At 41.2% G+C, this 15,197-nt stretch overlaps 1 protein-coding gene across 3 annotated transcripts; it reads right to left on the bottom strand.

Moving 5' to 3' along the window:
• Positions 1-210: 210 nt before the first annotated feature.
• Positions 211-7,613, bottom strand: wt1b (WT1 transcription factor b). 3 transcript variants are annotated; one of them, XM_035628678.2, is made up of 9 exons: positions 6,823-7,613; positions 5,607-5,729; positions 4,621-4,720; positions 3,227-3,307; positions 2,674-2,779; positions 2,420-2,564; positions 1,941-2,030; positions 1,125-1,208; positions 211-975 (listed from the first exon to the last, which is right to left on the bottom strand). In XM_035628678.2, the coding sequence occupies exons 1-9, from the start codon at positions 7,238-7,240 to the stop codon at positions 854-856; spliced, it is 1,269 nt and encodes a 422-aa protein (XP_035484571.1). In that variant the 5' UTR covers positions 7,241-7,613; the 3' UTR covers positions 211-853. The 3 variants fall into 3 exon arrangements, with proteins under 3 accessions (XP_035484571.1, XP_035484570.1, XP_035484572.1); XM_035628677.2 differs by having other exon boundaries at positions 1,116-1,208; positions 6,823-7,610; XM_035628679.2 differs by lacking the exons at positions 211-975; positions 1,125-1,208 and adding an exon at positions 1,217-1,310.
• Between the last annotated feature and the right edge of the window lie 7,584 nt (positions 7,614-15,197).

Raw genomic sequence — 15,197 nt, 5'->3', positions numbered from 1 at the left:
TTAGGAGGGTGAGACCTGCACCCTGTCAGAGTCACAGTGGGGTGCTGTTTTACTGTCTGTCACCCCCCTCATGCCCCAGCAACACCGCTCATAGGTGGCCTCTTAGCCTGACAGCAATAACGACCCTTTTCGTCCTGTCTCTCTCTGTCTCTCTCTCACACACACACACACACACACACACACACACACACACAAAAGCACACACTTTAATTCTTGATACCCACGGGAACCAACGTTTTATAACCTTTAAAAAACACAGAAAATACAAAAGGAATGTCTATGAACGTGAGCAAATACAAATATATACAGAGCAATATGGTGGTGGTGAGTATCCTGTGTACCGCAAGAATATAGATATGTTCACATTTGCGAAGCAAAAATTCTCTGCGTTCAGCTTTATGGACAAAAGTGACATTATGTCCATTTTCTGAATCCAGTTTACACGGTCCTGCACATTTTCAAGGTGACACAATTTTAACAATAAAACAAGAAGCCAGTGCAAGTGTACAGAAATTTTCCAAAATAGTATATCAACACATTTCTCATCTCACAGTTAAAAAAATCTTCTTGGCTCAGAATTATTGTGATATTATATCCTCTCAAAGTCCGAGTTTTAATGTCAAATAAGCGAATGACAGTGGAGGTGCATCTTTAGGATCTCGTGGATCATCAGTGAGTCTCTCCTCCCGACGTCACCTGGGTGGCAGAGGGAGGCGTCAGCTGTGCTCATCACACCAGCGAGTCTGACAAGGCACCACAACCGCTGACCAGGCTGCAGGCATCTTTCTCTACTAGCTGGCACAACATATTGTCACCTTCCTCTTGGTCGTCGTCCTCCTCCTCCTCTTGCTGTTCAGATGGCAGGCTGCAGCTTGGTCAGGTTCCTCTGGTGCATGCTGTGGTGGCGCACCAGCTCGTCAGAGCGGGCAAACTTCTTCTGACAGTTGGACCAGCGGCAGGTAAAGGGTTTCTCACCTGACAGAGAGCGGGGGGGAAAAACAAGAGAAATTGTTGCTTTAGAGTAAATTCAACCGTTGGAATGCAAGCTTGGGATTAAATGTACATGACTCAAAGTCAGAGAAGAATGGAGATGTAGAAAATAAAGGTATACGCACTTGTTTTACCTGTATGAGTCCGAGTGTGCGTCTTAAGGTGGTCTGACCGTGAAAACTTTCTCTGACACGTCTCGCACTGAAAGGGCTTCACTCCTGCACAGAGGGGACGGTGGATGAAATGAGAATGGCAGAGTTACAGTTTCAACAAGTTGGCAAACTTTCTCTGACACGTCTCGCACTGAAAGGGCTTCACTCCTGCACAGAGGGGACGGTGGATGAAATGAGAATGGCAGAGTTACAGTTTCAACAAGTTTGTGTTGTTTCATTTTACGATTGTTTAAAATGATCTGAATTAACCAAATCGAGAAATTAAACATGTCTTGAATATGAAGGTGTTTGTTGGGTGTCATATTTGAACAAGTAAGAACTGCAGCAGTGTCCTGTTCTGAAGCCAGGATTTATATGGTGAAACAATAAGTATTGTTGTTTAGACTGTGTCAAAGAGGTTGATTCTTAAACTTTAACTAGTGGAATTCTGCACTGGATTATATATAGCAGACATGATTCCAATAACACACATCCATTTCAGCAAAATTTGACCAAAATTTCAAAGAATAAAATCAGCGAAATGTTTTGATTATTTAGATTAGTCACATGACCTGTTCATTTTCTAACCCAATGACTGTTTCGAGGGTCCACACCACACAGCAGGGAAATACCAAATCAGTACTTTAATCCACCAGTTATTTATCTAGTAGCCAAAAAAGTGGTCAAATTTTAGTAAATCAAATTGAACCTTTAAATTCCCAGAAAAAAAAGGGGTGAGCTCAGTGCCTTCGTGTGCGGCCCAAACAGATCCAGTAGCTTGACACTTGTGTACTGTACCTGTGTGTCTGCGCTGGTGCCTCTTTAACTGGTCGGAGCGGGAGAATCTGCGGCCACACTCGGTGAAATCACACTGGTAAGGCTTCTCGCCTGCGAAAAAATATCATCATCATCATCGTCACTCTTATTACAAGAATTTAAGATCATCAGTATCATATGTACCACCACTATTTTCCCTGTGCCAACTTTCACATCTGTGCCATCACATTATTAGACATAGTTCAGCACCATTCATGTGCTGAACTATGTCTAATCTATGAAGAGAAGCTGTTTGACGTCTGAGCAGGAAGCGGTGGTATACATCACATAGATAGATAGATTGATAGATAGATAGATAGATAGATATTTACTTTATTTATCCCAAGCTAGGAAAATTCCAGTGTTACAGCAGCACGTTTCACACAGCACACAAAATATATACAATATATACACAAACAAATGTAAAAATATACGAATCGCAAAAATATAGATTGTCTCACCGGTGTGTTTGCGGCCATGCATCTGCAGATGTGACAGTTTGAAGTATCTCTTGCTGCAGCCAGGGTAAGCACAAACAAATGGACGCTTCTCATTGGCCTCTGACCTCACAACTGCCGGAGCAATGCCAGGTACCCGTCTGACGTCCTTTCAGACAGAGCAGAGGAGAAAGACTGAAGAGGGCTTCGTGGTAGAGACGTGCACTTTGTGTTTGAATTTATTATATATCTGTGTATGTGTGTGTGCTTGCATGTACCTGTAGTCCTCTGAAGACACTGTGTGTGTGTATGTGGTACTGGGCACTGAGAAGCATGGGTGGAGGTGGGACTGGGGGTTCACTCTCGTAGCTGGTGGTATGGCCACTGCCGGGGACGTTTTTTAAATTGATTAAAACATGGAAAACTTTGACAGCAAAACAGTTGCTATTCTGTAGATAAAGCATAACAACACAACATAATAAAAGCCTTCTTTGTGTTGATTTGTTATTGATATTCAATATTTGGAAAGTCCATTAAGAAGTGAGGTCCGACCAAAGTGTTCTCACTTTGCAAAAACTTAAAAAACAAAAACGGCCTTTAAGTCATGTAGTTTTACAAGTACACACACACTCACACACACTCACACACACACACAAACACACTCTCTCTCTCTCACACACACACACACATAATCTTCCTGATTTCCCTAGGCAGTAGGCCAACAACCATCTGGTCATCTCGTCCTCCTCTGCACCACCACAAATAAAACACACTCAAGACCTAAAGAATAGAATGTTATGTAAAAGAAGGAAAAAAGAGAGAGACGCTCACCTCTTCATGGAAGATGCCAGGGAGTTCATTTGATTCCACGTTACACACTCCAGCTGAGATGCCATTTGATAAACGTTATCACTGAGTGAAACAAAAGCAGTTTGTAAAATTTCAAGACAACAAAAATATTTTCATGCATTAGCATATTAAAGGGTTATGGAACAAGATTAGCGGAAATTAGAAAACCCTGACAATATTTATGTTAATGTTGTATATTCTTCCTGTCATTTCTGCTCTTTTTCCTCTTCATCTCTCTTGTATGGATAATGAAGACATTTCATTGAGGGGGAACTCCAAACGGTTATTAACACATCCTCTCCACCCACCACACTCCTCACTGGCTTCATTAAAAAACATGGGCTCTGAGCCATTCTTTACCTTGGCAGATCACACTGGTGTGTACACACACACACACACACACACACACACAGACACACTTGGACATGCAACTGTGCACACTGCGGGGGTGTGTGCCTCGGTGCCTAGCACACCACGGACCAGTGCATGACATCACTCTGTCCTCAGTATCATTAAAGGTGGGAAACAGTTTCGGGGGAATTCTGGACGGCATTTCTTGAGAAGTCCTTGAGGGAAGGATCACGATGGGCCCGCTAATCAGCTCTAAACTATGTTTAACAGTGGAAAGACTCACAGATATCTGACATGTATACACAGTGTGTGCGTGCGTGCGTGTGTGTGCGTGCGTGTGTGTGTGTGTGCGTGCGTGTCTGTGCGTGCGTGTGTGCGTGTGTGCGTGTGTGTGTATGTGTGTGTTTGAGGGTTTCCAGTTCATGCTGAACGCACTAACAACATTGAAGTCTTCCCCCTCCTCAACAACTGCTGCTCCAGTATTTGGGGTGCACATGTTCCTTTTCCTCCAACAACATTGCAGGGGGGCGGCATTCAAAGAATTTCATCCTAATTCCACCTCTGATGCTTTGCATCAAAATGAAAACAAGTTGGAAACACAAGCAGAGGTTAAAATAAGCAGACTCCCTGTCCCAGCAACCCCAGCCCCCCTCCCCCACCTGACTTTCATTTTCACTGAACGTGTCTCTTTTACTTCTCTCCTCGTTTTTTTCCTCAGGGTGGACTCAGACACATCAGCAGTAGATCACTCAGTGTTTGTTTTGGCCTGCTGAGCGCCAGTGGGTAACACTTAACCTCAGGACACATTTAGACAGGGCAGAGGCGGACGCAGAGGCTTAACATGGGATCAGAGAGAGTTCACACCTCTAAGAAATTACCAGCAAGTAAGCAAGCTGCAGGTGATGTCAGGGCATCGCTGAGCGAGAAGTGTGCGAATGTCTGGGAAGAGTTGGAATTCTACGGAAAGAGGATTCTAGGTAGTCGAATGCAGCAACAACAATTCGACACTCAGGGACAAACTGTACCTGTTGTAGTTTCTCAGCAGCAGAGCCTGGTTGCTCGGACATGATTCGGGAGGATTGTGGCAACCAAACATGGGCGGAGGAGCCGGGTACTGCTGGTCAACTGAATGCAAGAAAATATACATTTTAAAATAAGAATGTCTTCACGTTATCAAATAATCTGACACTTGATTTATTTAGTTATTGATTATTTGTTTGGGTTATAAAATGTCAAGAAAACTAGGCTTGGGCATTTTAGATTAAAGACTGACTTAAATGGTTAATCAGTTACAATTATAGTTTTTCCTAGTTTATTTTCTTTTGATCGACTAAATCAATTAAACAACAAATAGTTTAAACTTTACTTTAAAAAATGCTGGTCGTCAAAGTTGTACACTTTCCATTGTCTAACAGCAGATTGATAACAATGTCACGTTCTGCGTAAAACTTTCCAAAGGATGATCTTGTACAAAATGTTTGGATTATTAAATGACCTCTGTCCCAGAACACACACAAAACACATTCAACCTTTGACTCCTAATATTTTATTAGCATAAATAATTGTTTGTTTCACGCACAGCTCTTCTTTTCAAAGAGAGGAGAGGCCAATTAGAAACAGTGGTGCTGTTCGGGTTCGTATGGTATATTGGTCCCCAGACAGTTTTTGACATTCCAGCAGAGTCACATTATGCTGTTTCCTCAACTTATCACTCCCAGAGTCATTCGCCGTACGTATGCTGAAAGAGTGAGAGTGTGTTTGTGTATGTCTGCCAGTATGAATGTGTGTGCACGTGTGTATGTGCGTGTGTGTGTGTGTGCGTGTGCGTGTGCGTGTGTTTGTGTGTGTGCGCGTGTGTTTGCACGCACAGTGATGGAGAGAGATAAAGGAAAAGGGCGATCCTGTTGTGATATGAAAAATGAGGGGTTACTTATATAACCTTGCGGTGACATGACAGTCTCCCATTCTGCGAGTCAATTTAGTGGAAAGACGTGTGGATGCAGACAGTTACCTATGTTGTTCGGCGGTGACAGTGTGTCCTCATGTTTGAAGGAGAGGCCGGAGAGCTGAGGGGTGTGATGAGACGCATTGTGACCACAGCTGGGGTTGCTGTCAAAACCCACGGCCCCATAACCTGAAGAGAGAAAATGAAAAGAGAAGCGATGGGACATTTAAACAATTAGATTTCCATCCCACAAATGACTGTAACAGTCCGAAGCTTGTAGACTCTCCAGTATCTGATCAGTTATCTGAACCCTGCTGCTAGTAGCTCTGAGGGCCTCGAGGCTTACTACAGAGAGACATTCATCACACGACTAAATCCACTTTCCCTGTAACATACCTACTTTTTCCACCCATCCATCTTTGGCCTTGTGGTTGCATGCAGATGGAAAAGGAAATTTGGCAACACAACACTGATAGACTGAGATGAGCTACTGTGGAATATGATCATTAGAAAAACAACACTGAGAAGCAAGGAATTGCATGTGTGCTAAATTCATTACATTTATTAGACTTACAAATGTTAATTATATTATAGTAATAATTTAAACAATATACCGCATTTTAAAGCAGAATGACAAATTTGATAAAACACACAAGATTTGCGTACTTGTTTAATTTACATTATACCCGAGAGGTTGTTTTTACCCAATGTTAGAGTTAGTTTCATTATTACTTCTGGTGTTAGATAAGCTCAAGTTTTACTGTCTGACTGTCACAAATTATTTTTAATTGCACAAAAGAATCTCTATGATCGTCTAAACTGCAAATGATACACGTATTTTTCATGATATGTATTTTAATGTGAAATAAATAGAGAAAATATAGAAACAATATAGAGAAACAATTAGAAAATAACTAACACTGGGTCCAACTAATAATGATAATAATAATAATATTATGACTGTGACTATAGATGAAACTTACTAAAACTATTTCTGCAGAAATACATTTTTGCACAATAAACCCCAGTAGAAAGGAACAATTAGTGATCTCTGCCAGACGTTTCTAGAAATCTCTCAAGCCTCTTACCATTTCATTCTTCTCAGACACAACACCGTTGACAAACCTTAAACATGGAGTCACCTTTATGAACACATAATGTGATAACACCTGGATTTCAATGATTAATGTGTGAAAACTGCTGTTCCTCATGTTTTCGCAGCCCCTATGTTACTGAGCTAACTAGAGGAGACACAGATGGGACTGATGATCAGCATGCTTACCCTGGTTCCTGGGTGCAGGGGGACTGTCCACACAGCTGGGCACGTAGGTCCCATTGGGAAACACTCGAGGCTGACCTGCAGTCGGTTCTCCGAAGGCACCGACCCGACAGCCGCCCGGCCCTGTAAACTGTCCCGCGAAGTGCACGGTGAAGGCCCCGAGTCCACAATGAGGGTCCTCTATGGGGTCCGCGGTTCCCCAACCTGGTTCCTGCTTGATTAGGGAAGGGTGGGAGGGCAGGGAGCTGTAGGGAGAGCTGGGGTGGAGGTCCAGCAGTTGGGTCCACTGGCCGCTGCCAACAGACATTCCACAGCCACCACCAGCTCCTGGTAAGGATGGCACGGGAGGCGCTGGAGTTAGGAGGGTCAGATCTCGGATATCTGACCCCATGGACATGGCTCCATACGGTTCAGTCAGCATTGGTGAAGGCAGTTGGAGACAGTTCACAGAAGGAGGGATGGTATTCCAGTGAAGGACACCGTCGGGGAAATCAAATAAACCCCTAATGGCGCAACAAAAACTCTACCTGACGAAACAATAATAACGGAGAAAACTCTTCTACAGAGACAAACATCGATGCTCACAAATCACTACAGGAGTCATCTTTTCCACCCCGAGTGATGAACGGAATGATGACACGGAATGAATACGTGACAGTGACCAAAATCTGGACGCCAAATTTCAAGCTCCCTGGGTATCTGCAGTGGGAGCCTGTGGGGGTAACAGTGCCTTGTCCCTCTGTCTCTATAATGTCTGGCTTTCCTTACTCTCCTGAAGGCTCAAATACTGCATAACTCATTGGACAGGGGGGAGGAGCGAAGGAGGCCGAGAAGAAGATGACTCCCTGGCCAGCACAGACTGCACCTCTGACTAACCTCACATTTGCATGAGCGGGCGTTGCTCTCCATTCTTTGTTCAAGTTCAAGGGTTGGTCAAATTGAAAATTTGCATTAGTGTGTGAAAATACGTATGAGGTTATTTTCTGTAGTTCCTCAAAAAAATGAGCGATTTGCGCTGAGGGCCATAAAGCTTTGAGTAAAAAAAAGTTGTTGCTCTAAGTCTACATCATGCTGACATTTGCGCACACATTATAATCGTGATTAAGTGTATTTGCAAAGTTTTGATATTGAATGTCTAATGTGTATATATTCAAATTTCTATATATTTGAACAAGCACAACTGACTAGAAAAATGACATATTCAAAGCTCAACAAAAGAAATAAGATAAATTTAAATACAGCAAAACTGAGATGTTTTGAGCTAGTGACGTGTGAATTTCTCTCAGACTTTCATCATCATTCCTGACATTGGTTTTATGAAATATACCCTAATTTCAAAATTCATTTCTAACTGGATTGAGCAACAACATAAAGGAAATAGACGAGAAAAGCAGAAAATGGGTGATTCCCAAGATACCAAAACAGGTCTGGTAAGACTGTATCTTTTAAGTACTATTGTATTACTGTAGTTCTTGACTCACAATCAAAAGAATGCACAGATTATTTGATTATTTACTCAAAGTATAAAAATAATAAAACATGTTCCCCTGAATCTCCCATTTCGGTAACAATACTGTTTTGCTAAAAAGTTACTCGCGTAAACTGCCTGGCCTTGGAGCAAAGCCACATCACACAAAGGGATAATTATTTATTAGTAGAGGAGAGGGGGAGGTGTGTGTGTGTGTGTGTGTGTGTGTGCGTGCGTGAAACCCGGGCGCGTGTATGTGAGCACTTAAAAGATAGGGGTTTTGACCTTAACTCAATGTAGAACTACAGAGGAATGCAGTAACTTGAAATAAGCCTGTGTATCCAACACAGCTGCTGTGGATCTTTTAACATTGTAATATTTGTCAGTTCAGCACTTTGGTTCCTCCTTTGCTTTATAGATTGACACAGTGAAAATGTGTTGCAATCGATGCTGCTTTTGGTGAAAAAAAAAGGGAAGATTTTAACTCTGCTACATTCAGTGTATCATGACAGTGAGTTATAGTTGACCGGAGCACGATACTCTTGAAACTTTAATTCTACAAAATGCACTTAACATTACAGTCTGTGTGAGAATGAGTAAGAACAAAAAGAGCAAAAGTCACAAGTGTTCAAATGATTCTCTTTGCCCCTGAATTAACGCCTTATTATACGCCTTTACAATTCCCACCTCAGTGAATTAGTTTTACCGAGTGATCTAATTAGTTTTATGATATCAGGCGCTCCAGATGGTATTAAAAATCCCACTGCGAATCTGACAATGCTGTGAGGTGAGGAGTGTTAGCCACTTCCTCTCACCACCATCTGGAATACTAGTCTAGGATTCCAGTGAACGCAAGTGACCACTAATTCAACTTAAAGAGAAGTGGTGGGCGGGGGGAAGGACACTTGAAATGGGCAAAGGAAGGAAGAAAGGACACTAAAGGAGAGTGAAGGGTGGACGTCTAAGGATCACTGTAGGAATGATGAAATCAACCGGAAACTGCTGAAGGGGCATTAACAGAGAGGCCAGTTGTTTACCTGTCGGTCATTACTGAACACTTTCACCTATAAATCCCTCAGTTTCTCTTAATGCCAGTTTATGTGACTTTCCTGTTTTGAAGTTCAGTTGATTGGTTGCTTCAGCTTTACAGATACCACAGTGTTCTGTGTATTGATTGCAGTGTGATTGGATAGTGATCATCCAGTGGGGGGGGGGGGGGGGGGGGGGGGACTTCTCAAAGTTCCTTGACTATTCTTCTCAAAAAGCATACTGGCAATCTAACCCTTTTTGGACAACAATGAAACCCTATTTCACCGATTTTTTTGCTGAGCAAAGAAATATGTGACAATCTAATAATCCAAGCACATCCGCTGACATCCATTTCAACAGGCATAACCTCTGAAAGAAAGACACAGATTTCTCTGGATGGTTTGTGGTCACAGCAAAGATAAAGTGCTCTCTGACTTATTCTATTCCTGGGAAACAAACGAGTGCAAAGGCAGACCCGTATCCCTGGGGATGGACATTCAGAGGATGTCCACGTAGCTGACTTCAAAACAGCAGCAAAGGAAAATGAATTTCTCCCAAAACAATTTGAAAAACCCTTCAGTGGTCCACCCACGACAAACAAACAGAAACACTAAATAATGTATTGCATGTACAAAAGGTTGTGGCATAATTAAAAGTATCTTGCCAAAATCAGAGCGAGAGAGAGAGAATATGCAGAGCATCTGAGCCAAGGCAAATGCTGGCCGTCCCTTCCCCAGCGGAGTCTTTAGCAGGGATGCATCAAATGTGACGGGGCCGGGAGAAAACAAGCCTTTCAGCCCCTATGACGGATGGCAGTCCCCAAATACAGCCATTCTTCAGCTCAATCTCTGGTTAACTCAGGGTTTAAAACAACATCACCGTGCAGAGGAAGGGAAATGGTCAATACTACCTCTGACCTTTTAGCAAGAAATACACAAGACTCGAGCTTTCTACACCACGATGAGTAAGAGGGAACTTGAGAAGGGTTTGTTCCAGACAGAGAGACACATGATAAACTACACAGATATGTGACTTGGCAGGACACATGAAAAAGAAATGACTTTTTTCCGTTTTAATAATCATCTGTATTACTGCTACTGCATCTGAAGATAGACAGTTTATCAGAGCTGCTTCTTTTTAAATCAAGAGTGCTGGTGATTTAAAATGACATGATATATTTTACATTTTTAAAACATTTGTAATCTGTTTCTTTTTGTTTTTTTCAAGGGCTATGATATGATCATCAAAACAGCCTGCGGAAGACGACTGCCAAAGAGCAACAGGTGTTATTTTGATGTGCTGACAGTGGCATAAAAAAAAGGCCCAGGCCTTCACTTCCCTGCGTGGGCATGGAAACAAACTGATAACAAACACAAAAGCAGCAACAGCATTTCAAGGAAATGGTTACTGTTTAAAACCAAACTCCAATCTAAGAATTAAATTCCTCTGTCTTACTTTCTCAGACCACTGTTTGGGTTGTGTAAGAGGCTTCTGCTCTTTGAGACAACAAACCCAATACTTTTTGCCATTATCACACAGCATGTTATTTACAGTCAAACATTTATATCATACCTCTCATTTCGTTTCCATACGTTGTTCCTCTTGCCTATGGCACCCAGAGGAAACAACAATTGCCAGTTTTTAATTTCCTCTCATATCAAATCTGAGTTGCTCTTCAAAGTGTTGCATATCAGACCGGAGATAAGAAACGGAGAAGAAGGATTTTCCCTGGCTCATGTGTCAGACACAACACTGGCCCAGTGATGTTTCACACACCACTTCTCCTTCATGTTGATGGTCACCTTTCACCTTTACCCCCTCTCCCATATTCGTTTATGTTCATTTACAAGCTGAATGGTCAAATGGGAGTGGGGATACAAACAGTCAGCTCAAAGTGAAGAACTACAGAAAATTGAAAGTTTTCAAAGGAAAAGAAACGGGCAATATTCAAAATCTTTGTAACTTTCAACGAATGAATAGAACAACACCAGTCATGCGTAAGTCCGTCTCTCATTCCTTCTTTCATTGTGACTCTGAACGCCAAACCAAATGATACCTTCTGAAGATAAGCTTTTAAAAATGCTTCATAAACATATACTTTCATTAACAAAAATGTAATTTATTTGAATTTCATCAACAGCAGCAAAGTGTATGTGTGACTGACACAGAAGTGGTCTCAATGTGTTTTTTATCGTTTCTGGATAACAATGGAAGTCTACAGCACAGAGGTTTAAGCTATATCAGGTTTTGGCTAGACAGACAGTCTGTCATTTTTAGGAGGATGGATTTGTTGCTAGGACTTTTTTAATGAGATTTGTTGACAGTGAGAAAAATAAAGATCATGAAGCATCTAGTTATTTTTAGGGAACACATTTGTGGTCAGTTTTGTGTTTCCTTCCATCAGTTCTTCAGCTACAGGTTATATGCTGCATTCATGCAATGTTGGTAGTTTGCGCATCATTCAAAAGTGGTCAGCACCACTGCTAACTTTGCAGCAACTCAAGATCAATAGCCTAAATTGGCTCATTTGTCGTGGTACAGATTTTGTACAAGTTCATTACCAAGGGAAACTTCATACAAAACAAATCATAGCTTAAATAAGAAGAGCTGAATCGATAGCGTAAGTGTTCCCACGGGGTTTGGTGGTGCATTTGCAATCATTCTGACAAGAGTTTGTTGACATGACATGGTATTTATCTTCTCTCAGTGGAAGATATCCTCCAATATCTTCAACTCAGAATTTCAAGTTAGAGGCTGACGTGAACAGTTTTACCGACTCGGCTGCTTGTAATCTCCCTCAAAACTTAACATAACTTGATATTTGTCTTTTGTGTTTTGAAAACCTGCATACAATTGTACAAACTACAACATTTAAATCCAGGCTATCAGTTAGTCCACTGAACAATAATGTTAAAAATATCTTGTTGGATTTTGCTGAACAACACACAGCATGTCTCATCCCGGCAGGTGCCTGTGTGTCAGAATCAAGGCCGGCCATTATCAGTTCTTTACGGTAAACCACAGCCTCTTCCCTGCTGTCACACCCAAGCAGCTGTGGCTTGGGCGTAAGCAGTCATCAGCAAACACTTCAGATATCTGTAGCGGTCAGTGTCTGTTGTCATACCCTTCGGTCCCATTCTGAGTGTGACTGTATCCTCTTGGCTACAGGGAAATGCCCCGTTGATGCAACTTTCTCAGTCCCAGTGAGACAATGTACATACACTTTGCATTAAGAAATTATAGATGAAATAAAGACTTGGGTTTAAAACTAGTTCTCAAGTTTGAAATAGTTCCCTTTAAGCACTGTATATCTTTTGTGACCCTGAACCCTGTCCTTTTTATTTTTCATTTAGTCTCTAAGCAATCAGAATCATTAATAATAAAATGTTTACATTTGTCTGTTGTCAGCCTTATATGTGTATGTATATATTTTTATCACCATTGGTGAATGGTTTGAGTATGTCAAAGACAAAGGGTCACACAGTTTAACAAGCCTTTAATCAGTATTTCTGCGACGTGGCATCTACAGCTTCAGGCCAAATGTTGTGCAACATATTCCAAACGGAAATAGACTTGATTCTGTTTGACCATTATTTTTAAAAGTCTAGTCTAACAGTGTGAGTAATATTTACACCCTCTGATGAAAAAAGACCGCTCCATCATAAAGAAGCTCCAGTTCCTCTGCAGTCATTGACTCAACTGATCCTGAGAGAAATATCAAAATTCCAGAACTGTAACCTCTTCTTTTTTTCCCTCACTGCTGCCATCGGGTTGAAACAGCACACACATTCCACGTAGGGGAATTAACCACCTCCGATAGCTCAACACCATGAGTGCAAACTCCCTTTGATTGATTGCTGCCGTCTTTGGTGGGATATGAAGCTGGTCATTAAGTGATACGGCAAGATAGCGGCCGGTATTTCACGTATCAGCCTTCTCTTTCTGCTCACGCATGACCTGCTCAGAGGTTCGTACAGTTCAGCCGAGGAATGTCAAGAAGGTAACATATATAAAAGAACAATACAATTCAAACTGAATGAACAAAAGGAATTTTAAATTGAGTTCATTAAGTCGGACGGATGTAGTATGTTTTTTTTAAAGTTCCCAAAGCCAAGGGTGAGGTTAACAAATTCCTTGTCCTTTGTCCAGCCAACAGAAGATATTTTCATTTCACTATCATATATGCCAAAGACAAGCAGCAACATCCTTGTAACGGGTTATGTGATGAAACAGCTGTCTAACAAGTTAGCATTATTTCTCAGCTGACTGAGAAATAACGCTGAAGATAATCAGCCTGTGCAGTGACACTCATTTTAACAGTTGGATGATGGTCGTGTCAAGTAAAATATTCAACATAACTGAAATGCTAAGGAGTATGCAAAAATGTTATGACGTGTTTGATGCGGCTGTCCTTCAGAAGGGCCCCATTGGATTCTGCACTCACATCTCTTAAATACTTTGTTTGATTATTTCTGCTTGTTTGATTATTTGTATTTTGTGTATGTGTGTGTAGAGGGTGTGTCCGTTTATAAGTAATTAACAAGCCGTTCGCTCCACGGAGGGAAGGAAGTTACTCGTGCGATGCAGCCTGACAAGGTCACTGGCTGATAGATGAGCCTGAGCAAGGGGGATTTTTCAGAGATTATGAAGGCAGGCTGAACTGTGGGAACCTGACAATTAGTGGGTGGAAGGTAGGCAGCCATGTTGGATGATGACCATGAGACATGGTTTACATGGATACTCGCCACTTGGCTGGCTGACAGGGAAAAAGCAGACACCTGGGCTCAACTTCTTTTTAACACAATCATTTATCTTTGGAGGAGGCTGAGAAGGCAATTTTCCAGTAATGCAGAAACAACGTGTGCTATTTCCAATCACGGATTAGGTCATTTCATACACACTGACTATATTTAAAAATTATGTAGAATTAGTGTAGTAGACAAAAAAAAAATAATATATATATATATGAACTCAATAACTTCTCTCGTTGATGAATGAATGGGCAGCACAAAACACAAGAAACAACTGTCAATACAATGCAACATGCAGTTAAACCACACCACGAACTAAATCCTCTAAAATGACACGAGTTGAATTAAACTCCATGGATGTAAGACTTATTGCAGGACTGTCGTATCAGCCTGCATGAGTTTTAGCTACGTGTACCTAATAAACTGGCGACTGAGTGCATGTCCCTATAAAAATAAAGTTAAAACCTAGTATATTAACTATGTACAGTATGAAGCCAGGACTGCAGCTTGAAGTACTTTCATTAATCTACACAAAATAATACTCACCTCGATTGGAGTCAATGGTATTTATCGTAATAAAAATGCTCAATACTCTTTGGATCCAAATACAAACCTCTTGCAACAAGGCAAAGGAAAAAAGAGAACTAGTATTAAACACAAAACATTAGATTTCCTTGCAAAAGGTAAGATAATATGACTTATCTTTGGCAATACCTGCAATGATTTAATGATTTCACACCCTACAAAAAGAGAGTGCCCAATACTTTTCCACTGAATTCGGCACACATCAACATAAAACACCCATCACACATCGGACATCAGTGTAAATGAACTGGACCATGTCAAGTTAGATTATGTATACATTTTATGAAGACTACATTGCCAAGTTTGATTTAGACTGATAAAAAACAGTTTCCTAGTTTAATGCATGTACCAGGTACACTCCTGGGAGTTAGATGGTTTTCTTTAGAGCAATATACATTATATTGCTATACATGCTATTTTGAGGACATTCTGCCATAAATATTATAAATGCCATGAAGCATCATAACACTCAGTGGCATTTTAAAGACATTTTAAATTAGACAAAAACAATGTGCACCTGGAGCTTCAAAGCCTCCAAAACTCTT

This window comes from Scophthalmus maximus, chromosome 4 (assembly GCF_022379125.1).
Source record: "Scophthalmus maximus strain ysfricsl-2021 chromosome 4, ASM2237912v1, whole genome shotgun sequence".
Taxonomy (NCBI): Eukaryota; Metazoa; Chordata; class Actinopteri; order Pleuronectiformes; family Scophthalmidae; genus Scophthalmus; species Scophthalmus maximus.
The sequence above is the reverse complement of the archived record's forward strand: the minus strand, read 5'-3'. Positions and strand labels throughout refer to the sequence as shown.